This window comes from Xiphophorus hellerii, chromosome 13, assembly GCF_003331165.1.
Source record: "Xiphophorus hellerii strain 12219 chromosome 13, Xiphophorus_hellerii-4.1, whole genome shotgun sequence".
Lineage (NCBI taxonomy): Eukaryota > Metazoa > Chordata > Actinopteri > Cyprinodontiformes > Poeciliidae > Xiphophorus > Xiphophorus hellerii.
Window position 1 is genome coordinate 28,913,685 of NC_045684.1, and position 27,178 is coordinate 28,940,862.

Below are 27,178 nucleotides of genomic sequence, written 5' to 3' on the forward strand. Positions count from 1 at the left end.
GCCCTGGGCTGGAGCCAGATTTGGTGTCTTTACCACTACAGAAAGATTCTCCTTCTAATACAAATTCCAATGCAACAATAGTTAGTTCTATAGATAAGTGGGTATGAATTAATGTATGGTATATTTATTACATCTGCTAAGGAGTAGCTCCATGTTGACCCTCAAATAATTACTATAAGTTCAGACTTGAGTAGTCCCATACATATTAATACAGTTCATATGTTATGGACCTTTAAGATTTATATAAAAAGTGATGCAAAACATGTATTCATTTAAAAAAATAAGAAGAAAAAACATCTTTGGTGCCCCTTAAAATTGTGGCCCTGGGATATTTCCCTTTTAAAGCTGCAGTGTGTAATTTTTGCAAAAATGTTTTTCCCCTATTTAAAACTGTCATCATGTTGTGACAGTATGGTATGAGATAGACAATCTGTTTTAAAAAAAATCAAGCTAATATTTCTACCATTATTAATTCACGGCTTACGGTCAAAAAGAACCAATCAGAGCCAGGAGGAGGGTCTTAATGCTATCAATCAACCTCGTGTTCGCTGCTCAGTGTACTAATGGTGTAAAAACAATTTACCATTAAAGAAAAAACGTTTACTCACAGTCATTGTTGGCTATGCTAACTAGCATCAGCATTCACGGCAGGCTATGCTGTGGTGAACCAGCTGTAGCTCAGCAAAGAGCAAGTGGGAGGGGTGAGCGTGAGAGTGATTGTCAGCGCTAAGGTCCTCCTCCTGGCTCTGATTGGCTGTTTTTGACTGAGTTATGTATTTCTGTAGTTGGTACTAGAAGAATCAGGAGCTCTTTTCCCCCCCACAGATTATCTGTCTTATATCATCACAACAGAATTTTAACTAATATGTAAGAAAACCCTTTTTTTTCCATTTAACTTTTTTTTAAAAATAACTTTCCAACTTTCTGGTCCAATATGTAGGATAATCTCCTCTGAACTGGACTGTCGGCCACTTACAAAGCTACGAAGACTTCCTCATGGCCGATGTGTATTCTGACAGCTTCTGACCATTTTTGACAGGAATCACTCCTGAGTGTATAAATAGAAACACGAAGAGGAGGAAGAGGAGCTGCCATCCTTCAAGCTGACAGCGCTGATGAAACACAGCGCTCATAATTCAATGATGGAAACCTAAAAGGAGGGGAGGAAAAAAGAAAAGGCCCACACATTGCAAGAATAATAGACATCTTTATTGGGGTTATAGCTGTTCACACAGTCACTTTCTGAATTTAGGAGAATTCCCAGCATCAAGAAAGATATCTGGAGGATCGGAACGACACAAGAGTTTGAGTCAACGGACCCGTGTTAAGTATGTAACCAGTGAATGGCGGCACTAGTAATGCCGTCCTGACTGTCTTTTGTCCGCAGACTGGAACGGCGGGACAGCAGGTCCCCACATTCCTGGACCTGGCTCCTGGATACGGAAAGGCACCACAGCAGGCAACACCTAAGACCGCTTCATTGATCTCCACACAGTACTGCATTCCTGTGCAGGACTTCCTACAAAGGAGCCACCTCTCCTCTGTTTTATGCACAAGTAAGCTCCTATATGACAGGCAGTTATAAGGCGATCTCAAAAGAGCTGGATATTTATTTTCTCTAATAGCAACGAATGAGCATCTTTTCTAATCCAGCTAATAGAAACAAGAAACCATATTTTGACTTAAGAGTAAATGAAAGTGTTAGATATTTTTAAAAAGTGACATTTCTTTCAATAATGTTTTCCAAAACTACCTGACCCTGAGAGCAAGATGTCTCAGAACTTAAGAGTGTCCAGAAAATATTTGGAAAGATTTTTAACTGGTTTCCAAATGATCTTGTAATCAACGTAGTGCTGGGCGATATGATTTAAAAATAAAACATGATTTTATCTTTTTATTCCAAAACTCGATTTCCGATTAAAATTTTTTCCCCCTTTGTTTTTTTGCCACATACATATAAAAAGAAAGAAATGACAGAAGATATCTTGAAAATATCTACAAATAAAACAAAAGCAGAAAAAACCTTAATATTTAATTCAAAGTTGAAATAAACAGAAGTTGCAAAACATGTCAAAAAACATCACTCTGAACGATGGAAACCCGAAGTGAAGAAAGATTTTCCATAAATTACATCTTCAAAACCAGAAAATTCAATCAAATCGATAAAAATCAACTTATTGGCCAGCCTTAAAGCAACATAATAAATGCAAGTGTGGCAAACGCATTTTTTAAAAAAATCCTGAAATTGACTACATAGACTCTACAACAGCGTGTCTTTTCCTCTGTTTTGCTGCTTTGATCTAAGCAGCACTAATGGAGACGGTCTGCAGCTGCAGATGATGAAACATTACTGCTGTCTCGACTTAAGCAGGGATGATTAACTCAAATTTGTCATCAACTCTGATTAAAGATAATTAGCTATTCCATACCCGCAAGAAACTATGAGAAATATACAGCACTAAATTAAAAGCTCTGTAAAAGTATTGGCACACCTTGAACGTTTTCCACATTTTTTTCACATTAAAATCATAAAAGGCTGCGTTTAATAGGATGTTATTCGATAGAGCAGGGGGGCTGAAACCTGTGGGGGTTTTTTTAACCTTCCATAATTTCTCTCAACAATTTGGCTAAAAAAAGTGTGGGGGTGAAAAACAACACTTTTTAAAAATATACATATCACAAATGCAAATAGAGCACTTTAGGGACTTTTTTTGCAGACAGAATAAGTGAAGTATCAGTAATATTTAATTATTTTCCCTCATCATTGTGTGGTAAACTTTTTTTTGTTTAAATAATTAATTACGTAACATTTGTGGCTATAAACGAGTTTCATTTAGTTGGACTGGGGGCAAAAACGGTTGTTTGGTTTATAAAGGTTGCAGACTCCTTGAATAGACCAAATGATAAGACTCGCCGCAGCACTACGCTGCCACCACCGTGTTCCTCCTCTCCAGTGTTGTCTATTGCATACAATAGATCCTGAAGATCCTGCTTGGATTGTGGAAAGGTTCAAGAGGTGTGAATACTTTTCACAAGGTCAAAGAGACGGAGACGATTACGAAAGACGACTTTCAGTTTGAAACCTTTTTCCTGCATGCATGCGACACACACATGCAGCCATACATGTGCATGGTCTTCCTGATAGAATATGTAAAAAGTAGCACACAGTCTGTTTTAGGCACGGCTCTGCTGCAACCCTCAGCAGACGTTAAACGGAAACATGGAATACAAAGTACAATTTTAGTGTAAATGACTAAGATTTAAAAAGCCAAGGTCATGTTTTTACAAAATGCCCACTAAAATGGAGAGTCAAATATTTACAGGGAAGAGAGGCAAATTGTACACATGAATGTAGGACAGAGTGTTAGGGCCAGGCACAGAAAAAAATAGCTAATTATGAGAAAAAGTCACATAATATTATGAGAACAAAGTCACAATATTGCAAAAACAAAGACGTAAGGCAGCAAGTCGGAGTAATGTAGGAATAATGTTGCAATAACACAAATTTAGAATATTATGAGAATATGGTTGCAATATGAAAAAGAGTCAGAATAGCACAAAAATTGATTTGCAATATTACCAGAATAAAGTGAGAATAAAGTCTAAATTTTCTGAGAAGAAAGTTGTAATATGAGACAAAAGTCGTAACGATCCGAGAAAAAAAACTCATGACAATCAAACCAGAGTGATATGGGAATAAAAAAAACGACAAAAAGGCAGAATGTGAGCATGAAGTTGTAATAAGACAAAGAAAAAAAATTTTAGTATTAGACAAATCTCGTATGACAAAGTCAAAACAATACGAGAATAAAGTCATAATATTTGAATAAAGCTATATTAGTAGAATGAAGTAGTAATGTTATGGTAACTCCTACAGGAAAAATTAAAAAAATTAAAATGAGCAACGTTGGGCGTCTTGTGAAGTTATACTTTGCATTCAGATATACAAAGAAGACATATTTAATGTCTGAACACATCAGCATTAAAATATCATCAGGAGCAGGACTTTGAAACAATTGTGTAAACTGAGTCTATTTCAAAGAAACCAAAAACAACATTTTTCTTGTCATTTTAAGACTTCCTTCTGATAATATTGCATCTTTATTCTACTAATATGACTTCATTGTCAAATTGTTATGAAAAAAAACAAAATCACGTATTCTGGCCCTAATACTCCGTCATATGAATCAAGGCTCTATGAGCCAGATAATGTTTAGAAACAGGTACTCTCTCAACATCTGTCGACGACCTTTACAGGATGTTGGTTGGGTTGAATTTAAACTTTAAAAAGGCGGTGTGGATATTTCCCAGCGACTTTCAGCTCTGAACCGCTGAGCCGGGAAAGCAGCAGGAAGCGGCAGAGCTCGCTGAAACACTGAGCGATGGTTGGCGAGCGTGAAAAACCTGAGAATCCTGGCTACCTGCTGCTGGAAAAGAGAGAGAGAGAGAGAGAGAGAGCGAGCTCCACGCTCCTTTGTCTCTGTTTGCAAACAATGACAGGATCTGAGTCTGCCCCCTCTACTCCGACAGCCATGGCAACGCATTTGTAGTGTCAACCGTCATGAGGACAGAACATTTAATAGTAAAAGAAAAGAAAAAAAGAAAGAACGCTGAAAATGCCACCGTGGAAGAGATCTGCGATACAGGTCATGAATCAGGCACTGACTCTGATTTCTGTGTGAAAAATCAGTAATGAGCAGAAAGAAAACATCCAAGTGGGATTGTGGATGGTCACCCTAGAGATATCTATCACAGCCACATTCACCAAGGTCGCTACAATCGTCACACCGATGAGGTGTTGAAAACAGTACTGTGAGGTTAGACGTGTTCAAGGAATCTTTAAGAAAATATCTCTCTCAGAAGATGCCGACTGCTCGGTGTGTCGTGTACAGATAGGAAAATACGCTCACGTTGCTGTGGAAGAGCTACATTAGATCAAGTATGAAATGCTAGAAAGTCGCGATAAGGCAGCTAATGACATTTGTGCTCCAGTATAAAAATGGCTTTCTGGAAGCACTGAAGATATCAGGTAAACACCCCCCATCAGTCTGAAAGCAAGGCATGAACTCTATAGAACTTCTTTACAATTAGTGTGAAGCTGTTATTGTCAAATGTACAATAGCTGGAATTCATAAAAATGCATATGTGTGAATGGATATGAATCGTTGAGGTACAATAGCTTCGGCACTGCAGTCAGAAAAAAAATAAAAAATAAACACGTTTCCTGTGTCCTCTCCCGGAGGTAGGCAGGCTTCAGGTCCTCGGTTACTGTTGCTCGACGCGGCGATGGCGTTCTTCAAAAGGTGGTTTGTGTTTGATCGTGGCGCCACAGTGTGGAGGGCGGGGCGGATCGTGTGGATGTCGCACCCGCCGCCTCGCCTGGCCCCACCTGACCCCACCCCGGGTCATCGGATGTTGACGGCGAGAGCAACTGTGAGGACGATGCCCACGAGCAACAAGAACGGCAGCCAGGTCTTCAGGACGCCCGCGCAGCTGGACAGAGCACAGAGAACAAGCTGAGGACAGCAGAGTTTATGCTGCTGCAGAAAGATCAGACAGAGGAATGATAAGCTTCCAGGATTGATGGACACGCTCTGCTTTCGTTTCAATTCTCATGTTAACGAGTCGATGTCATGAAACCAACCTCTGTTACCTGAGTGAAGTTGTCTTCACCCCGCCTTCTTCAAATCTAAAGAAATTGGTGTCACACGTTTGTGCAGCAAAAATTTTCATTTGTACTGCTTTACTTTGAAGACATTAATCAAAGCTAAAAGGTCAAAAGGTCAGCCAGCACCCCCCTCACAATTTCCAAATCTAACAAAATTGGTGTCAAATATTTGTGCTAAGTTTGTGCAGTAAAAAAACAAAACAAAAAAACAACAAAAAATGAATTTGTGCCACTATAATTTTAAAGATATTAATGAAAAAGTTTCCAGCGGTCCTCTACACTCGATTACAATCTGGAATTTTGGAAGTAAAGTTATGCATTTTACCTAAAAAAACTAAACGTAACCTTTTGACTCAAAAGCATGAAACGAGGTTGCATTAACAGAAAATCGTTTTTAGATTATGTTGTCATGCATTCTGTTTGGTCGTTCCTTAAATAAGGCGCATTTCTATCCTTCATGTTATTTCTTTAGATCTTCTTCCATCTATATTATGTGCAGTAAAAACAGCTTTGCTGCTCAGTTGTTAGGGTTGCTGCTGTATGGAAAAGTTGCTGTGAAACATAGTTTTTTTTTTAACAGAACTAGAGGTGTAGCAGTTTCTTGTAGAAATACCCAAAGGCCTTGCGATGGTTTGCCCTATATAACTCATTATGCATCCTTAGAATCAGGGCGCCTTCCTCTCCTCTTTGCATCGTGGGACCCAGCAGGTTCAGACCCAGTGAAATCATGCCTGGGCCCTCGGGATCCCACTGAGGAACAGCGTTTATTTTCTCTTGCTGATTGTAAAGAAGCCAGTTGGACATTGTGGGCTTCTTGGGTGGAAAAAAAAAAGGTTCTGGGGCCTCATGCATAAAAGAGTGTGCAGTTTTCACACCTAAAACTTGGTGTACGGAAAAATTAAGAAAAGTGCGGCGCACAAAAAACATCGGATGCATAAAGCCGTGCGCACGCACGTGGCCGCGCACCTTTCCTTTATAAATCCTAATTTGAGGGAAATAGAGCGCAGCTGCTGGTCCGCCCTGTCGCCTCCATAAATACATACTGTATGTAAATTAGTATAAATACCCGGAAGTCTGCCACCATGTGAAGCAATAACCATGGCAACGTCCTTGTTCGGAGCAGTATAAGTATTTATAATAATAATAATTATATATTTTATTTAGGGCTGCACAGTGGTGCAGTTGGTAGCTCTGTTGCCTTGCAGCAAGAAGGTCCTGGGTTCGATTCCCGGCCCGGGGTCTTTCTGCATGGAGTTAGCATGTTCTCCCTATGCATGCTGGGTTCTCTCCAGGTTCTCCAGCTTCCTACCACAGTCCAAAAACATGACTGTCAGGTTAATTAGTCTCTCTAAATTCTCCCTAGGTGTCAGTGTGTGTGCATGGTGTCCTGTCCGTCTCTGTGTTGCCCTGCGACAGACTGGCGACCTGTCCAGGGTGACCCCGCCTCTCGTCCAGAACGTTAGCTGGAGATGGACACCAGCACCTCCTGACCGCAGTAGGGACAAGAGTGTTGTGGATGGATGGATGGATATATTTTATTTAAAAGGTGCTTTGAGGACACATAATGTCACCTCACGAAAATAAAAACACATTTAAAAAAAAAAATCCACATTAAAAAAATAAATAAATAAAGAGATCCTGCAAATGCCTGTTTGAACAGCAGCGTTCAGCTGGGATTTAAAGACAGACAGCGTGTCAGAGAGTCTCTGAGTGGGAATGTGGACGTTTATTCTAAATAGTACAATGCTTTATGTCCATAAGGTGCATTCACAAAGCGGGCGACTCGACTGAAGGATGACTGCAGCTGGACCGGTACCGGTACCGCACAGCTCTTTAAGTTTTGCTCAGAGCTCCAGGATGATCAGTCTGAGCAATCTAAACGCTCATAAACTATCAACATTTCCCAGCAGATCAATATGATCTCTGAACAATCACTCAATCTGAATCCTTCCATTGGTGATGTTCTCCATCAGAGCCAAAGCTCCACAATTACGCGGCTCACCTTTACGCAGCTACTTACAATCGCCTTATACGCAGATGATATCCTCATATTCCTTTCGTTCTGTCAATAATACGTGTGATTTCATACACACCTTGATCACCTTAAAAAGAATCAAACCTGTTGATTATTTTTAATCAGCAGGTTTGAGTTAATCTGCTGATCCAATTTTAGTGAGAATGAAATGACCCCATAGATCAGGGGTCTCAAACTCAATTTCCCCGGGGGTCGCTGGAGGTAGAGTCTGGGTGAGGCTGGGCCGCATTCACACACACGGTCTCCTCAGCAGAACTTTTCTGATTGCCTATTACCATATTTGGCCGTAGCCAGGCGCTGTAACAGCCGTAATTGTGTAGTGTCTCTTTAAGATACTCTAGTATCGCTAATGATGTCAGAAGTATGCGCCACGGCTTCTCTGTAGAGAGCGTGGGAGAAACGTGCTAGACGGACATGTTAGCTCCCTAACTTTTTAGTAATGTTACGGGTTGTTTGGACGCTGCTCAATTTTCATGTCTGATAATATAGCAGCCGTTCAACCGGGCTTTGTAAGGTTGGTGAAGAGCGTATTTATTAAAGGACAACACTGGGGAATTCCCAGTACCAGTGTGGTTGTGAGTTTTTGACCGTCCTGACGAATCTGCCGCCTCCTCTCCTCCCTTAAACACAACCCAAGCGTTACAGCGCCTCACCTTAATTACGTTACACTGATCAGCAACTTCCGGGTCTAGACTGGATGCTGAAGCACGTGAAGCGGGTAATTGCGCATGTACCGCATGCAAATAATGACAAATAGAAAATGCAAATAGGCCCGGCCGATGTCCCGCCTCCGAGAGCAATATACTCCACCGTGATTGGTAAGTTCGTTCAGCTCCGCACACAACACTGAAAAGTGCCAATTATATCAAACTCGCGGGCCGCACTAACATTAAACTTTCATATTAAGGCGGGGGCCACAAACTATCGTCCCGAGGGCCGCAGTTGGCCCACGGGCCGCGAGTTTGAGACCCCTGCCATAGATGCATTTCATGCGCTTCGGCGCATGGACCAATGCGTTACATCTTTATGAGACAAAAACTGAGAAAAAGTACTATTTACATTCGAGCGAGGTTTTCACAAACTTTTATTTTTATTTTCTTTATTTTGTGTGCGTGTTAGCTTATTGTTTGAGGATAAATGCGGTTCAGTTTCACCGTTTAATATTTTATTTTAAACAATAAAATGATAAAATCATGAAAAACCAATAAATAAATCAATCAATCAATAAAATATTAAAATCATGAAAAACATCAGGTTTCATGCTTCTTAGTCTAAATAACACCGAATGTCATCAGATTTCAGTGGATTTAGGGGAGTTTTGAAGCTTTGTAGTTTGATATTGTCCACAGAAAACGTTTGTGTGGCTGCCGCGCATTTTCACGCCAGCGAAAAAGTGTGCGTATATTTACGCAAACTTTGACGCAAAGTTAATTTTTATACATGCCGACTTGTGCGTAAAATATGGTCCCGCAAAATTTTTGTGCGGACGCACGCTTTATGCATGAGGCCCCTCGTGTTTAAAGACACTGTTACTTTCCCTAATAAGATTAAAGCTGACATCATTTCCTGATGGATTCAGGAAAGTGGTATTTTACTTTTCAGTTTTTCACACTTTGTGAAGTTGTGTCCACAAACTTTAATGTATCTTGTTGGGTTTCTAAGAGACCAGTGTGACCGAAGAGTAGGTAAATATGATCAAACTTAAAGTACTCAGAAAATGTCAATGTTTTAAAATGAAACACACAAGTGAAATTTATCGACATGTTTGTTATTTTTATGTGGATAATGACAAACTAAAGACAATATTTGGATAAACGAATAAGGTAGATTAATTTAGAAGAGCTTTTTGAACACCGCTGTGACAGGCTGATACAAAGCACCTATATTTTTTAAACTACCACCACACTATTTGGATTTTCTTTTTTTAAAGATTTTGAAATGTACCATTTATATCTTAAATTGGATTTAAGACACAAGTCTTAAATGTTGGTTTACAGTTTGATGCATGGAAATGGGGCTGCACAACATCCAAAAACGTGATTAAGATTCAATTGCTAACCAATGAGTTTAATCACCAGAAAGGCTTTATTCACAGACACTACTGTCTACAAGAGACATGTTTGCAGTTCTGGGGAAATTTAATTTGGGGGACAATTTTCCTTAAAATGATTCAAACATTGAATAATTCACCAATAGATGGACACTAATCAGATCCCTTCCCAATTGCAAGAGGTGTCCCCCAAGGACTTCTCTTTGCCTTAGTGCTGGAACCTGTTTGACAGCACAGGGATGTAAAGTGTTTAACAATCGCCTTATACGCAGATGATATCCTCGTATTCCTTTTGTTCCGTCAATTATCAGTTTCTGTTAGGACGGGAATTCTTAATTTATTTAGTAACATTTCAGGCTACGATTCATTTGCTGTAAATTGCAATGACAATATTGATTGTGATTAATACAGATTTGTCTGATGAGTTTATTTGTTCCTTCAGCAGTCTTTCTGAACTTTAGCATTTTGAACACATCAAGTTTGACCACGGAGTGCAGGAAATGTCTATCCAGAAAATATAACATCCGAACAAAAATTGCATCGAAGTAGTTTGTTGTAATTGAAACACTGCAATGATGATGATGATGGAAGACCTCTGCCTTACCCGACATATTTTCCGCGGATGAATGAGAGAAGGCAGAGGTTCACCATGTTCCATGAGGTGCTGTTCTCGTATCGCATCAGATTCAGAGCCATGGCCACATGGGAGTGACAGTTGTCACAGCACAGGTTGTGCTTTAGAGAAAGAGAAACATTTCACCATTTTAAATTCATCCCAGCGATCCATAAATTAGATTAGAACCATAAAAGCAGCCTTTAGTTACCATCCTGTGCTTGTACTCCTCTGAGGCGTCGTGCACGGCCGTGTCCCAGGCGTTGGAACCGCTGGCGTAGACTTTACTCACGTCAAGCATCCAGTACCTGCAGATCCAAAGAGGCGAGTTTGGATTTCATCGTTCCCATTAGGCGTTAGTTATTGCTGAAGGGCATGCTTACTTTGTGGGTCTCCCAAAAGCCATGTTGTCTTCCTGCAAAACATAAATATCATTCATCTTTTACCCTCTTTTCCGATCTTACAAAAAAAAAGTGTTGAGGCATTTAGAAAATGGAAGTCATTTTGGTCATTCTAATTAACGTAAAACAAGAGAAGTTTGGTCTGATTCCACTTCAGACAAGGAGGAAAAGAAACATGTATGTGTCTTTTTATTCTGTGCATGTACATATCTGGTTCCAGTTGTATTTATTTTACAAATGCAAATATTTTAATACAGGTTGAAGAAGTCATTTACCTCTCTTAATATTAGAGATGCACCAATCCACCTCTGTCACTCCTGAGATATCTGAGGTTTAGTATCAGTCGATACCGATCCGATACAGAAAAACAGCTGAATTGACTTAAAAGGTTTCTTTCTTTAAACGCAGACATAAATGTAGTGAATTATACTACAGTACAGCACACTTAAATACACAACATACACCTATTTGTTCAGCTATTGCAATTAGGAGTATAACAGTCTATGTAAAACAAATAATAAAGAAACTGAAACTGACAAAAGATTGACTAACTTGGTCAAATATGTAAAAAAAACTGCAACCAACCTTCTATCAAATGGTTCAGATGGTGCAATTAGGAATTATAAATAGAATATAAAAACAATAATAAAGCAAGCATAGAATTAAACTGAGTCGATCTGCCTTTATGGATCAGACACATTGTTGTCGACACCTATCTGGAATTTTTTTCAATATCGGGGCCAAGACAGTTTTTAATATCAGATCAGTGCATTTTTACCTAAAACAAATAGATCTGCTTCTTCTTTGTTTCAGAGCACCTGACTCATTACTCACTGAGACGAAGTACGGTCCAGCAAAGTCCCGGATGACTCCGGTGGAAGTGCAGATTCCCATGTGACCAATGAAAGGAAACAGCCATCTGGATGAGAAACGGGGGGGAAGAAACCCACAGGTATATTTATTTGCAGATTGATATTTGTGGACGGATAATTTACAGAGCGGATCTGGAGTCCGTGCCTGAGACACTGAGGAAGAAGCTGGATGTTGTTCTGACACAGGAAAAGAAACCTCATGTACCACCTACACTTTGGAAGTAATTCTAAATAACCTTAATGACTAATTTTCTTTAGTCACAGAAAATGATCAGGTTTTTTTTTGTTGCAAATTTATGACCATTCAACCGAAAATATCCACATTTTTTTCATGGAAATATGTAAAATTAATCTAGATATTTCTACGGGGTTTTTTCCCCCGCAGAGCTTTACCCCTACGTAGCAGTTTTCTTTACCCCTTGATTTACAATTACCCCTGTACGCCGTTGTAGCTTTATTAGACAATATTAACTTAAAATGCTCATTAGAGCTATGCCTGAAATGTAAAAAATATGGATATGGTGGCTGACTTTATAGCAGGTTTGTCCAACCTTTATAGAAAATCGGCTTAAACATTATAGTCTTAGTGACTTAATATTGGAAAACCATTAACAAAAAGAGGAAATAAATTACATATATTGAAAACTTTTCCATACTTTATTCAATAATAATGAAAACCTGAACTCTTTCAATTAAAATAAGCTTTTAGATATTTCTAGATGAAACAGTATAAACACTCTTTAGTAAGATAAAAGCCACTAGATGTGAAAATAAACAGCTTACATGGTTCCCATACATTTTTCATTCCTATTCATATTCCAGACTCAAATTTCCAGAGGTAACAATCCCATTTTAGCCAATTTGTAAAACATAAACTTTACTGGAAATATGTCTATGATGACGTCAGCTGGAGAAGGGCACCAGCACCCTCCAAGGGTGTTAGAAAATGGATGGGTGCATGTCTATGATGTCTAGCTTTAAACATTAAACCAGCAAAAATTAACAAGAGACGATATTTTGCTTTTACCTATTCAAGTCCTGGTTCTTCTTCTTCTTTAAACGCTATTGTTTTATAAAGTTCATATGCTTTATCGTTGCCATTTTTGGTATTCAGTTTATTCTCTCAAGACCTCACACTTACATATGTGTGGCCCACGGTGGGGTCCCGACCCCAACTTTAGAAATGTTTGTCCGAGATCTTTTGTTTTCTTTTCAACCCAGAACTTCCAAACTGCCATTTCTGAGTACAAATACAGTAGAAAGTAGCATAAAATACGCTTAAGCCTTTCGGATTTCCAAGTTGCTCGCTTCCTGTATATCATACTTCTAATTTACTGTTTAATTATTTATGTACTGGACCCATTATCTCACACATGGCAATAGGAACGGTCAAAGCGGCAGTAATGAGATTTTCTTTATTAATAAAGTGCAACAAATAGCAACAGGATGGTGCTGTTGTCCGTTTTGTTAGCAGGCTAAGCTAATAAAGCTGTCACTTTCCTACAAGGTGCAGAGGTTTCCTTCAGTTAAAACAGACAGGCGCTGACGACCGGAACTCACGACAGCACGGGGATGGGCGTCCACACGATGCAGTGGGGAAAGCGGCTGATCTCCGGGGCCACTTTTTCTGACGCTAGATGATAATTCTTCATGCTGTCATTTTCAACAACATCCGCCATAGCCAGCTGAGGAGTACGAACTTCATTTGTCTCATAGCAACTGTGTCAAGTTACCGCCCAAGTCCAGGTCAGAAACCGGAATACACTGCATTCAGGATTTCACAATAAAAGTTTTCTGTAGTTCATATAAGCAAACAGCAAAGCTTCCGCTGATTTATTTATTTTTTTGTTTTAACAGCTTAAATAGTTTAAATAACATTTAGTTTATTTTCACTTGTCTACATGAAAATAGTTTAGTATTTCTATGACAATAAACGCTAAAATGTTTTATTCTGAAAAGTGCAGTCAGGTAAGCTAATGAGTACTTAGCTTACCTGACTTTCATTCACTAAGCGAAGCTTAATGCACGACCAGTTGTCCAACAGACAACTAAAGAATATCATTACACTGTAAACGCACCGTATTAATTATTTTTCAAGACAGTTAAAAAAAAAGATGAATTAAAATAATAAAAATTACATTTAGTGAGTGTATTCCAGAGGAAATAAGTCGTTCAAATGCACAGAACAAAAGGCAGGTAGAGCTATTTTACTCTAAGAAGAGTAGCATTACTTAAACGTGTTCTTACTCAAATTAAAGTAAAAAGTAGTCATAAAAAAAAACCTTAAGTAAAAGAATGAAAATATTTGTTAAAAATGCTTCTTAAGTACTGAGTAACTGATTTAATATTTTTAAATGATGTAATCAGGTAGATAAAAGTATAAATGTACGTGCAACAAATTCAGGCAGAAAAAACACTTCTCTAAATGAATAATAATGAATAATGCTTTTTCAACATTAAACTTGTGAAACCAGCACCTACAACTGGTAGTAAATACATTTTAAAGTTTCCTCTTACTGTTTACTGTATTTGCACAGCAGGCTCAGCCAATAGATAATGACAATTAAACAATGAAGCTTATGTTTAAAAAAACAACAAAAACAAGAAACCTCACTTAAATATAAACCTTCAGAGTCTGCCTGGAATGGATCTTGTATAATAAAAAGCCTTAGTACAAATATTAAGCTTCACTGGTAATTTAAAATAAAAGGAATAGACAAACAATAAATTCAATTATCAGTCTAGGGATAATTGACCAACTGACTGCTACGTTTCACGAGCTTATATTTGTTGTTTTAAAAGCTCCATCCATCCATCCATCAATTTGTTCATCCATCCATCCATCCATCCATCCATCCATCCATCCATCCATCCATCCATCCATCCATCCGACTTCCCCTGTCATTGGAAAAAGTAACTGCATTATTCCTTACAGGGCTAAATTTAGAGGAAAAAGGGCCCCTGGGCTTTATTTGTAAATATATATATATATATATATATATATATATATATATATATATATATATATATATATATATATATATATATATATATATATATATATATATATATTTGAAATTAGTTAAATAATACATTTTTTGAGAGTTTGGTAAATTAAGTTGCAAGTTCACATTTGAACTTTTAACAGCAAAAGTATGCAGAGCCTCTTAAAGTACTGTAAAATGGCATAACTTACTGTAGTCCTACCACAGGATTACTGTAATTCCATTGTATCAAAAATATAATGAAATTGCAGTAACCATGTAATTTAATTACTGTGCCATTGTAATACAATTACAGTAAAACTAATAAACTTGCAGTAAGATTGTAGTAAAAAGCACAGTAAAAATGTACGGCAATAAAATTACAGTAAAACAGTAAGAAATTTACAGTAAGGTTACTCTAAAAAAAATGACAATAACTGGCTGGCAACCCTGCTGCCAGTAATTTACTGTAAATTCTACAGTGACTTTTTTAACAGTGTAGAAGGTGGAGGGTGGGACGGCGGAGGAAAGCCCTTCTCCTCCGTCGCAGAAAGTTCCAGCTCTGCTGTGCCGTCTTCACCAAGGTTGTCTGTAACCTGCTCCCCCCCAGGAACTAAGATTTTCAGATTTTATAATTATCTACTGATGAATTTCTAAACTATCTTGCTTAAAATAATTAATAGGTTTTAGATTAAAGTCAGAACTGAAGTCAACAGTGAATTTTAATACATCCAGTATTTGTTTTCACTAATTTCTGTTTGCCGGCCAACTTTTTAGCTACAGTTTGCACAGATCTATTTTTAACCATCAAAGCCTCAATATGGAGAGCTCCAACAGGATCCCCATCCAGCAAGCCACAAAAGTGTGTTTTCACGCCAGCACAGCGAGCAGTCTGCAGCGAAGTGGAGGATCTCCAGCTATCAAGCTATCTGTGGCAAATGGAAACCGGAAGCAGAGATGAACCCATGGGATCTGCTGTGGCCCCATGTACTCCACAGTGGGCCCCATTACATGTGACAGGTGATAAAGTGTGCAAAGAGCAAAAACAAACCACTCAGCAAAAGTTGGGAGACATTGATAAACGAAGTCGGGGCGAGCTCATCAGGCGGGGAACCTGGGGGAATTCTCCGGCAAAATGCCACCTCGATATCTTGCTGAGCCATCCAACCCAATTAGGCCAGAGGATGGGCTGCTTTGTGGAGTCTAACTTAGATACATCTTCTTCTTTTCAGTCAAAGGGGTTTGAAAAACAAAATGCCAAGTGTCTGTGGGGCCCCCGGTTTGGCTCCGTTGTTACTGAGCGTCGCGAGTGGAACCGGGGTCGAATTCTGAACTTTCGCAAACATATCTCGAATGTAATTGTTGAAAAGTTACAGTTTGTGTTGCTAGAGGGAGCCAACAGAACTATTGTTTTAAAGCTGAGCAGAACTTTCTCTGCCAAACGTTTCTACAGGAACGTTTGTAGAATTAAAATGCTGATTTATTTACAGAATTTATACAATAATTCTATGAAATAAAGCATTGTCCAATGACTACGTATTTGCTTCCCGATCCGACCTTGTCCTCGCCTTTGTAATGAGGACAAGTTTTAACTCAAACAATAAAGCTTCTTATTGTGCTTTATAGAGAAACAATGCAGCACATTAAGTTTTCAAAATTCTTTAATCAAAATCTTGATCTGTTTAAATGCAGAGATCTTTTTGTGAATATCAGTTCAGTGTTTGTTTTTCTTTTACAGAAATAGTCAATGAATTGAATTTGCTTGGGGATTTTAAAACATAGTTGTTAAAGACTCAGTCATAAAATAATTTAATTCACAGTCAGTTTTTCATGTTTCACCACTTATGTGGTAAGCAGAGGTATTTCTATCACAGGTACACCTCACCTGTGAGATCAAGAACAAATCCTAAGAATCACTTTGTATAGTTGTTAAATGATTAATTACTAACGTGAAAAATTAGAACTGTATCAAATACTTATTTTAACCATTATTTATACCCAGTTAATAATATGGGCATCTGGAAAAAATAAGAGGTTCATGTTAAGTCTTGATTTAAAAGACGAGGTTATGTGAGGTATTTAGGGGTAGGCAATAGCCTCTTCTCAATGGGAGTGGGTTTAATCAGTTCTTCCCCGGTCGGTCTGACCACTTTCTTCTCCATTTGAAAATACTTTGCAGTTCTTCCCTGTTTTTTGGAGCCATCTCAGGTGTGGTGTAAGTCAGACCAGGCCTGGTATTGTGTGCTAGCGATTTGATTGGCAGCAGATTGTATTCGCTGATTGGCCCGTGAATTTACATCAATAACATCTCAACCACTATTTTCACTTTGCAAAACACTTTAATTTTTTTAATTATTATTTTATTTGTATTTATTTATTTATTTATTCATTTTTTGTCTTTTATCTACTGAGTGTCTGCTGGGAAGCAAAGATTAGGAACAAGTTGTGTAAATTTAAATAAGACAGTGCCAGCTTTAAAACTGCAGTATGACACTTTTATTTTATTTTTTTTTAAATAAATGTGTTTGACATATTTGTTAAAACTGTCACCATGTTTTGCTTAAATCATCTTCTGGCAATAAACAAGTTTTGCAACAAAGACAGTCCCAGAAGAATCTTTACCCTCCAGGTGAACATGTGCTGTTCTTTAGCATGAGAGAAAAAGTATCATTAAAAATCGCTACATGCCAGTACAGCTATCACAATTACTATGTTCAATGGAGTCCAACTAAAACTGAGGCTTTTACAAGAGGAAGCACTGCCCCTGTGTGGACACTCTGAAGATGACACCAGGAACATTAAAATGACCTTAAAACAGGTTAAGCAAATGTAGGACATAGACCTTCATGCAATTTCCCTGTTCTGACATGTCCACCTTTCTGTTCTACATGTCCTCAGTCTCTATGTATGTGTTTGGTTCAGGACAGATTCACTCGTTTTGGAAATGCTGTTCAGAACGGTACAAATTTGACCAACGACAACAGGTGGCTGATAACCTGCAGCAAACACCCATATCCTGTTTTTGTGGCTTATAATAACTGACTCAAAATGCCAGAAATTGTGAGCTTTTCTGCTAAAAAGCAAAATGTGTGAGATCCTTCTTATACTTTGGATCAAACATGAGCTGCAGACCCATTTTCTACAAAAATCTGATTGAAGTATTTCATGTTTTGTTCTTTCTTATGCATGCAGATGTAAAAAAAAAAAAAAAAACAGAATCACAATTAAAATAATTTTTGCACTGTATTTAAGAGTCAATTTGTGTCACTGAAGTAACTTCCACTTTACAATGTTGGCCAAAGTGGCAATATGTTTGGACACTACTGCTATACGCATGGACATAATTGTTGGTACCCTTCTGCTAATGACCACAAAACTAACAACGATCACTGAAATGTCTTGAAACTGACGAAAGGACCAATCCAAATCAAAAATAGCTGACAATGAACCAGTGAAAATCAGTCGTTGCTTTTGGAATAAGGTTCAATAGAATCAGCTAAAGTAATGAACTAATGAAACAGGCCTGGACGAGACTGAAAACACTGCACTCCAACTACTTTCAATACTTCTGCTCCATCTATCCATTTCTCTCTCATATACATCTATTTTTAGTGAATGTGCAATCTTACTATGCAAGCGCGGTTGATAACAGGAAGTGTCAAAATGTTTAAGTGAGATAAACAGGGGAGGAGTGTTGAACTGAAACCTTAAAGCTCTGGGTTTAAGTAAGAGAACACTGCAAAAATGAACGTGGAGCTCGGTCGATCACCTTCCACGAGTTATTGTTACAGCAGAAATGACTTCCTAAACTTAAAAATGTATTTCTGCTAAATGTTACAATGTGAAGTTTTCTTGTTGAACAGAAAGCATAGCATTTTCTGGAGGGCCTGAAATAATCTTTTACAGAGATCACCATTACCTATTAACCACTTAAACACCTACTATGTTTTGATTCATAGGTATATTTGTTACTTTTTCAGACAAATTTTTCATGTCATTAGAAGAACTTTATGTTTATGTGAGTCACGTGCTCAGAGCGGGCGTCTGTATCTCTTTCCAGGGCATGTCCAAGTTGATTCGTCTTTTCGTTTCATGTGGAATGCCAACCACGACAACAAAATGCACCAGTTTCCTAGCCGCCAGGTAAATGGTGCCAACTCATAAAAGTTCCAAACGGACAAAAGCTAAGCATATTTAAATAAAGAATTGTTGCACCTCATCAGAGCCTACTCTGTCCTCTTTATTGTGTAAATTATCAAGTGGATGCCTCCATTTGTCTTCAATCAGTAGAGCCTCATTTCACAATCACATCAGGCATAAATATTTACATAAATAAATATTATTATACATTATACATAAATATTTACACAGCAAGCCTTTCTCGTAGTTTGGAGAGATTCCAAACTACTGGAAAGATGTCAGAGAGGAAACCAAACCTGTACTGGGGTGGAACAATATCACACAGAATTCAAAAAATTCTGAGCCATTTCCTGACTGCAGAAACATAAACAAAACCAATATCATATTCTGTTTATACAATGTGGTCTTAGAGGTTTGTGTGTTGCTCTGTATGATGTACTCTATTTCATGTATGTGTAAACTGTAGACAACATGACAGCACACAGTCACTCACAAAAAATGTTAGCAGCACTCCACACCCACACAGACTGGATGTTTTCACTTGCTTTGCAGAAATGCCCTGAACCACAGACATCAGCTGGGACTTTGAGTTTGAATGTTATTTGTAATATTACTGAAGATTTAAAAACTTGAATTAGTTGGTTAGGTAAAATTTAAATGCTAGCTGAATTCTTTTTAGGCTTCAGAAACAGCACTAAATAGTAAATTCAGAGGTAGAATGTTTTGGTATATTTTTTTATGAGTGAAGGAGGTCGTTTTGTCTTGAGTTGGAGTTTTTTAGTTGTGATTTCATTTCGTATACTTCTTCCTGCTTCTCCCGCTACTCAAGTAGATTACCTTTTCCGGTGTGTTTTTCAAAATCAAACAAACTTTTCTCGAAAAAAAATGTAATAGAGTGTTACAGTTTCCTCACCTGAACTAAATTTACTCCTCCGCCGTTTTAAAAACGTTAATATGGCATAATAACGCTAAAACACGAGCTTGTTTAACAAACAGACCGAGAACGGACGACAGAAAAACAAGGGAGACATTTGTGCTTTTATCGTTGCAGAAAGGCAGGGAAACTTCCGGGAGGAGGTTGAAAGCAGCTTGGCGCACAATTCTCACATTAACGACCTAATCTGTTGAATGTCGCCTGTCTGCGGCTGGGCGAAGAGAAAGAGTCTGCTGCGGAAATAACGACAACAAGGTAAAAGTATCGTTATTAAATGAGCTCTGATAAACAGGACCTGTCGTTTTAGTAGCTGTTATAATTTACCGAGTGGGTTATGACTGAACTTCACAGCTCTTTACTCATTAAAGTGCCATTAATGTGATGGCACACCTCGCACGGGTTAACTGTTTTATCACGCACGAGCAAGCTCCTGGCTGACAGGTAAGAAAACAAACCAGTAAAAAGCGGAGTAGTGGCCAAAAGGAGGGGCTTGCTTGCAGTTGTCTTGTTTCTTTAACTGAAATTATTATTTTTTATCTACTTGGAGGATGCGAATCTCTTTTTAGCTTAAAGTTGGAATCGGTTGGTAGCTAGGTTGTCAAGGCTGAAAAATGTAACAATTTTCTGTCCAATTTTGAGAAATATGGATTCCGTGACACCTAAATGTTTGCGTGCAACAATAGCAACCCCTAACCCGCTGTTACGACAGACAATTCAATCAAAAATGCTCAAAATTCTCTTATGACCAGAAATAATAACCAAGCACCCTGAAGGAAAGTCTGATCCGAAAGTGGTAACCATGGAGACCGCAGTGATCGACTTCCATCAGCTGGGGTCTCTAAGAGGGGTTAAGTGGTGGCATTAGAGGTAACAAGGTTAACAGGCAGTTTCCGGAGTGTCTGACAGCCAATTAAAATGGGGAATGACGTCAGAAGATACGCAGGACGCTTGGCATACTCATTAGACAGCATTCATTAATGGTGTTTTCGTTATGCACTCAATCTAGACAATCTATGTCGAAGTTTTCACACCATCTTTTTTATGACGTTACAACCACAAATTTGAATGTTGATTGGGATTTAATGTGATAAATCTACACTAACAGTGTCCAAAGTCCAGACCTAAACCCAACAAAGAATCTTTAGCAAAGACTCGGGACTGAATATAAACGTTTGCCACACGTTTCACGTTTTTCTTTGTAAGTAAATTTGAAAACCATGTCTCGTTTCTATTCCACTGCACAATGTGTGTTGGTCGTTCACGTAGAATTACAATAAAAAGGTTGTGATTATAATTTGACTAAAGTTGAAAGGGTAGAATAGCTTTCAAATACGAAGTCTTAAGTATCATAAATTGTAATTAGCTTTATGTAATATATGTGGCAGGAAATAAACTCTAGGGCAGGGCTCAGCCACCTTTACAATTCCGGAAACCATATTTGACTTTGGTGCAGCTAAATAAGACTTGTTTTTAAAAAGAGAACATAATTTTTACTTGATAAATGCCTGCTTCAGGGAAATTGTCCTTTCTAAAGTACCCCATTTTATTTCTAGATTTAGATTTTAAGATAAAGAAAAGATTTTAAAATTTTGCAGAACAGAAGATGGGTACATTTCCTTCTGTGGGATGTTGAAATGTATTGAAAACGGAAATGAAAAAAAGGACAGTTTCTAACTGAATAACAAAAAAAAAGATAAAGAAACAATACCTCTATCAATCAATCAATCAATCAATCAAATTTTATTTGTATAGCACATTTCAGCAGCAAGACATTTCAAAGTGCTTTACATCATTACAAACACAGAATCACAATGCAACATAGAATCAATAATCAAAACAAAGCATTAAGTCAAGTTCCATCAATAAATTTGTAATTGATTACATTTCAAATACAATTCTAAACAGGTGGGTTTTTAGTTGAGATTTAAAAGAAGTCAGTGTTTCAGCTGTTTTACAGTTTTCTGGAAGTTTGTTCCAAATTTGTGGTGCATAGATGCTGAAAGCTGCTTCTCCTCGTTTGGTTCTGGTTCTGGGGATGCAGAGCAGAACCAGAACCGGAAGACCTGAGAGGTCTGGAAGGTTGATACAACAACAGCAGATCTTTAATGTATTGTGGTGCTAAGCCGTTCAGTGATTTATAAACTATCAACAGGATTTTAAAGTCTATTCTTTGAGCTACAGGGAGCCAGTGGAGGGACTTTAAAACTGGTGTTATGTGCTCTATCTTCCTGGTTTTAGTCAGAACGCGAGCAGCTCTAGTATTTTTTGTGTGATTCTGTCATGGAATACCAAGTTATTAAGTGAAAACAATAAGCTTTTACCAGTATTTGTTATTAAAGTTTTATTTAAAACATTAGCTGATTATCATTTTAAACCAGAGTTATTCAGAGCCACTTTTGACGCCAGAGCCGCAGGTTACAGACATCAGTGTGTTTATATAAATGACATTGACTCCCTTTTCTGCAGGGTCCACCCTTTTGTCGTCAGCACAGGCAGCCATGGCGACCATGGTGATGGAAAGCATTGGGCGAGTGTTCATCAGCCGGCAGCAGATCCGGCAGGTACCCCGACTGCTGACCGAGGCGGCGCCCTCCATGCCCGGCACCGTCACAGACTCCGAGGTTCCTGACTACTTCAGGGAACGCTACATCTCCGCGGGTTACAGACCGCTCGAGCAGAGCTGGCGCTACTACTTCCTGTCCCTGTTCCAGCGCCATAATGAGACCATAAATGTCTGGACTCACCTGCTTGCCTTTTTATTGCTTCTAGTTAAGCTTCGCCAACTTGCAGACACGGTGGACTTTGTCAACGACCATCATTCGTGGCCCTTGCTCATCCTCGTTCTGTCTTCCCTAACTTACTCAGGATTCAGCGTATTAGCTCACCTGCTGGGTGGAAAATCTGAGCTGTGTCACTACTTGTTCTACTTTCTGGACTATGTTGGGGTAGCGCAGTACCAGTACGGCAGTGCTGTGGTTCACTTTTACTATGCAGTAGATGAGACCATGCACAGAAGCATGCGAGGACTTTTCATGCCTACTGCCACCATCCTTAGCTGTCTGTCTTGTCTTGGATGTTGCTATGGGAAATACTGCAACCATACCCGACCTTGTTGGGTGCGTAAGGTGTGCCAGGTAGTCCCCTCAGCGCTGGCCTATATGTGGGATAGCAGCCCCGTGGCTAAGAGACTCTTGCTTTGGTCCAACGATGATCTGGCGGTTGCCTACCACTTCGGTCAGGTGGCGTTCTTTCTCAGCTGCTCTTTCTTCTTCACCTTCCCCCTGCTGGAGCGCTACCTCCCTGGACGGTGTGATTTTGTGGGCCAAAGTCACCAGGTGTTCCATGTTTTGCTGTCTTGCTGCACCTTCTGTCAAATCCATGCTTCCTACTTGGACTATGTGCACCGCGGGCAACTTTATTTACGTCTGCATGAAAGCGATGATGCCTCTCTCTTTGTGGGATTGTATGTGCTCACACTGGTTGGATGTGCACTGATCACGGCCTTCATGCTGAGGAAAGTTAAACATGTTCTTGACTTCAAACTGAAGTTAAAATAAAGAAGTAGTCAGCTTGGGATCTTAGTGCCTTTCCTAACAGAAAACAACATATCTGGAGGGATTTCCTTGTATTAACTAACTGGACTAGGATGGGGTTTTTTGTGTGTGCATTTCTATTGAGATTTCTTTAACTTATTACTGAAATAGTAATATCACTGCCTCATTACATTGCCACTGTACTGCTATAACTAAACATAGGAACTGTGTAGCTGCCATTGTTGAGTTTTTAGCTTGTTTAATGCTCTGAAGGAATGGTCCTATTTGGGCATAATTTGGTGCATATGCAGAAAAGCGATGGGTGGCATCACTATCTAGTCACCAGAATGTCTGTTCAAAACAGCAATGGAAGGTCACCAGACACAGAGCATGTATCCTAGAACTATTTGGGAGTGTTACAGGATCAAAATGGAGTCTAATGGTCTTTTTCCACTAGCACTTTCTCAGCGAGACTCAACTCTGCTCTACTAGGTTTTCCACTAGTAATGGTTACGTGATACCAACCCTTTTTTCAATAGTTACTTTCCTGAGGATGCTAAGCATGTGGAGTCGTGCTGAAAACAAAGGTGGCGCACATGATCCGCACAAAAACCTTAGGCAGGAGGCCAAGTCGCAGGGGGTGGGAACGATGCAATTGGTCCGCGCTCCTGGCTTCAACACAAGTTCAATGCATCAACTGTAAACCTGTTAGCCTACAATACACTGGGTGAAACCCACTAATCCACTAATCAGACCCGCCATTTGTAAAGACCCACAACGCCACTGAGCGTAGTTGAAGGAACTTTAAGGAAATTGGCAACATTGAAAACAACACCATAGACTGTAATTTAAGGTGCAGATTGTTTTTCTGCTCATGTTCTGTTTGTGTCACGTACAGATCACGCCGTGCTACTTTCGGACTTTAATACTCAGTAGTAATGTCGAGTAGATCCAAGCTGAGCCGAGTCAAGTCGAGCGTACCAGTGGAAAAGAGCTGAACATTGGGTTGCATAAGACTGTTTGCACGACTCGCCTAGTTTAATCTCCTTCCATGAGCAGATGAAGGAGGAACGACTGTTAATCGTGCAATGCAACCACAAACCCTGTATGTCACTCCTTTAAGCCACCATCATTTTTTTTAATGATATCCAAGGCAGCCTCTAACTAGTGACCTTCCTATTCTGTTTTTAATGACTGATGCTACTGTGCAACTGCCTGATTACATTTTGATTCCAATCATGATGCCACCCACTCTGCCTCTGGAGCCTACGGTGTTTGGACTGAAATCATTTCTAAACACATCACTGGTATGTGCACCAAAATTAAGTCTTCATAGACTAATCCAGTTGGGTCCGTAGCTATTTTTAGCATATTAAATGTACATTTTTTAGTTTTTTATTTACAGTAGGAGACACTATATTTTCGTTTTTATGATGATCAGTTTAAATATAGGGTATGGTCAAATGATAGCAGAGATGTGACATTCCTCTTGAAAAAAATGAAGCTGAAAATATAAATTGTTTTGCTCTGAGAAGTTAATGCTCTGTTTTGTGTCTGTCTTAATAAGGCAGCACTGATTGAATGTTGCTTTTAAAAAGGCATTTCCCCTGTTTTCCACAAAACGTCATCAGACGATGTGGGGTGGCCAATCACTTGAAGCTGAAGCTTAAGGATTTAAGCTCTCATTGTTTTATCGATGTAGGTTTTAAATCTCTGAAATGGCACCTTAAAATGTTTTCCACTGTCAATCTGAGGTTTATATCCTGTTATTTTTTTGTGAGTGTTTGTACGTTGTTCCATGATTTCATATCATTTAGATGGAATTTTCTTTCTGCCAACATTGAATGTATTTTGTCACGGAGGGGATGGTTGAGTCATTTTGAAGTCAGATCTGGTAAGAAGTTAAAAGGCTTATATCTTCAGTAGATGCCTCTATTGGTATCTTCATTTAGTAGAAGTCCCGATTACAGTGGACCCCGGCGTATTCGCAGTTCAGAAGTCACAGATTTTTCCATGGAACTCCAAATTATTATGTTGGCTTCAGCCTCTAGAAACAACTCATCGGGATCTATGGTAAATGAAGACACCAGTAGAGTTGCATTCTGCTGGGCAGACATTAACAACAACTTTAACATTTCTGAACTATCTCCTGTCGTGGTCATGAGGGATTTATTGTATTACAAAATAAACGTGCCTTTTTTTTGTTAACATATTACAACCTGTATAATGTCTAAAGAGCTGTACTGTGCCTTTTGTATTTTCTCTGTTTCCCTTGAGTGCTTAGTAAAACTGATACACTGTGGTACTTTGTGTTGCCTCTGCATCTGTTTTACAAACGTGAGGTTTGATCTGACTCTTCACCACCAGCTCCTCTTTCTCAATCACTACATAACTCTGGTTCTTTTCTAATCTGAGATTACAAGACATGTCTGGACTAGTTCCCTGACTGCCTGATGGTTTCTTTTGTTTTGCTCCTGTAGCCTGCGGTGTACAATGGCTAGGCCACGAAAAGAATGCTCTACCAATGAACAGCAACGATAAAACGTAATATTTTAGAAAATAAGCTTATCAGATGTAGAAAGCTGCATGTTCAGTAAGAAGTTCAGAAATGTTTCTAGGTACAGCAGTCCTTCACCATAGCCCTGGTATGAGATGAGACATAACATCCTTTCAACACGCCATCTTCACTGCAGTCTTTAAAATGCAATATAACACACATGCAGCCTTGTTCTAGAAACTTAAGTTGACTCATTGTTTAGAAAATGAAACTGTAATTATCATTTGACACAAATCAAATACCAAACCTCATAGGTTTTTCTAAAAGAATCAGTTGCTGGTTCATTGCTCTGAATGGTAATCTCATATCAAATGTTACTGTAAGCAGCGTTTCAGTTATTTGCATATTTTACAGAGAGCTTTTTAAAGGGATGTGATGGACCTGATAGCAGTTGAAAGTCTGTTACATTTGAGCGGTTAGGTGGATTTCCATTTGTGTCAAGTTTCCTTTGGAAAAATGGAGGCGAGCGGGGTCAGGAATACAATGTTTGTATCCATCACCTAGGTGATTTCCTCTAAAAGCAATGTTTTCTGACCCCTCTCTGATTCCCATGGCAACTTTGTAGTAGGCTATTTGTATGGCTGTTGGCTCACGTTAAGTCAACCCATCTAGCTTTTCTCCTCAGCTGTGATGCAACAGTAAAACATCAAAACCCAAGCAGCAGTTTCAGCCGAACAGCTGAAAAGGCTTTGCATCAGGTTCCAGTGGACCATTAAAAAAGGTGCTGCCTTTTTCCACACGTTTGATTGCACCTTATTTACAGCCTCATCATTATATTGATTTGTCACGGATTCTCGCCATACCACGTCATCTGTTTGATGTTGGTGTGATCGCTCAGCTGTCTGCAATTCACTGATTGCCTCCTTGTATAAGGTTGTTTAGTCTGGCAAAATGGCCGACATAAAATGAGGAAGGAAAACCAAACGGGACAGAGGACCAAATTTGCAACATTTGTTACATTTTCAGCTGGTGCAATTAGCTTTCACACTGAACTGTGTCCTGCAGACCAAACCCTTCAGAAAACCTGCTCCCCCCCTGGCCTGTGGTGGCGCTGCACCATGAACTGCTGACGGAATCAGCACAAAAACCTGAATTACAGTCAGCTCAATTTTCTTCCTTACAGAATGTGAACAAAAATGGAGTGGCATCAGATTTTAGCGGTTGTAAGATCGCTTTTTTGTCTTTGGCAAAACCCCCCAAAACGAAACAAAAAAAAACAAACTAGCCATTTCTTCTGCTAGTGCTTGACATGTTAACTCTGGTTGTACTTCACCAGAATGCCCTGCACCATAGTCCACGTTTTTGTCCGTGTCAGAGTTCGATAGCCTATTCACACCTCCCCAAGCAAATCAGACTTTCTAGGCAAAGGGGATTGGACAGGGCTCACATGC

At 39.0% G+C, this 27,178-nt stretch overlaps 2 protein-coding genes across 3 annotated transcripts; one reads left to right on the top strand and one right to left on the bottom strand.

Annotated features, from left to right (window-relative positions):
* Positions 1 to 1,187: 1,187 nt before the first annotated feature.
* tmem222b (transmembrane protein 222b) lies at positions 1,188 to 13,368 on the bottom strand. Its single transcript, XM_032580575.1, has 6 exons — positions 13,200 to 13,368; positions 11,602 to 11,686; positions 10,750 to 10,781; positions 10,578 to 10,674; positions 10,358 to 10,488; positions 1,188 to 5,493 (listed from the first exon to the last, which is right to left on the bottom strand). Exons 1-6 carry the CDS (start codon positions 13,316 to 13,318, stop codon positions 5,406 to 5,408), a joined length of 552 nt encoding a protein of 183 aa, XP_032436466.1. The 5' UTR covers positions 13,319 to 13,368; the 3' UTR covers positions 1,188 to 5,405.
* Positions 13,369 to 19,821: 6,453 nt separating this feature from the next.
* paqr7a (progestin and adipoQ receptor family member VII, a) lies at positions 19,822 to 25,532 on the top strand. 2 transcript variants are annotated; one of them, XM_032581712.1, is made up of 3 exons: positions 19,822 to 19,952; positions 22,164 to 23,183; positions 23,943 to 25,532. In XM_032581712.1, exons 2-3 carry the CDS (start codon positions 22,196 to 22,198, stop codon positions 23,969 to 23,971), a joined length of 1,017 nt encoding a protein of 338 aa, XP_032437603.1. In that variant the 5' UTR covers positions 19,822 to 19,952; positions 22,164 to 22,195; the 3' UTR covers positions 23,972 to 25,532. The 2 variants fall into 2 exon arrangements, with proteins under 2 accessions (XP_032437603.1, XP_032437602.1); XM_032581711.1 differs by having other exon boundaries at positions 22,164 to 25,532.
* The last annotated feature ends 1,646 nt before the right edge of the window (positions 25,533 to 27,178 follow it).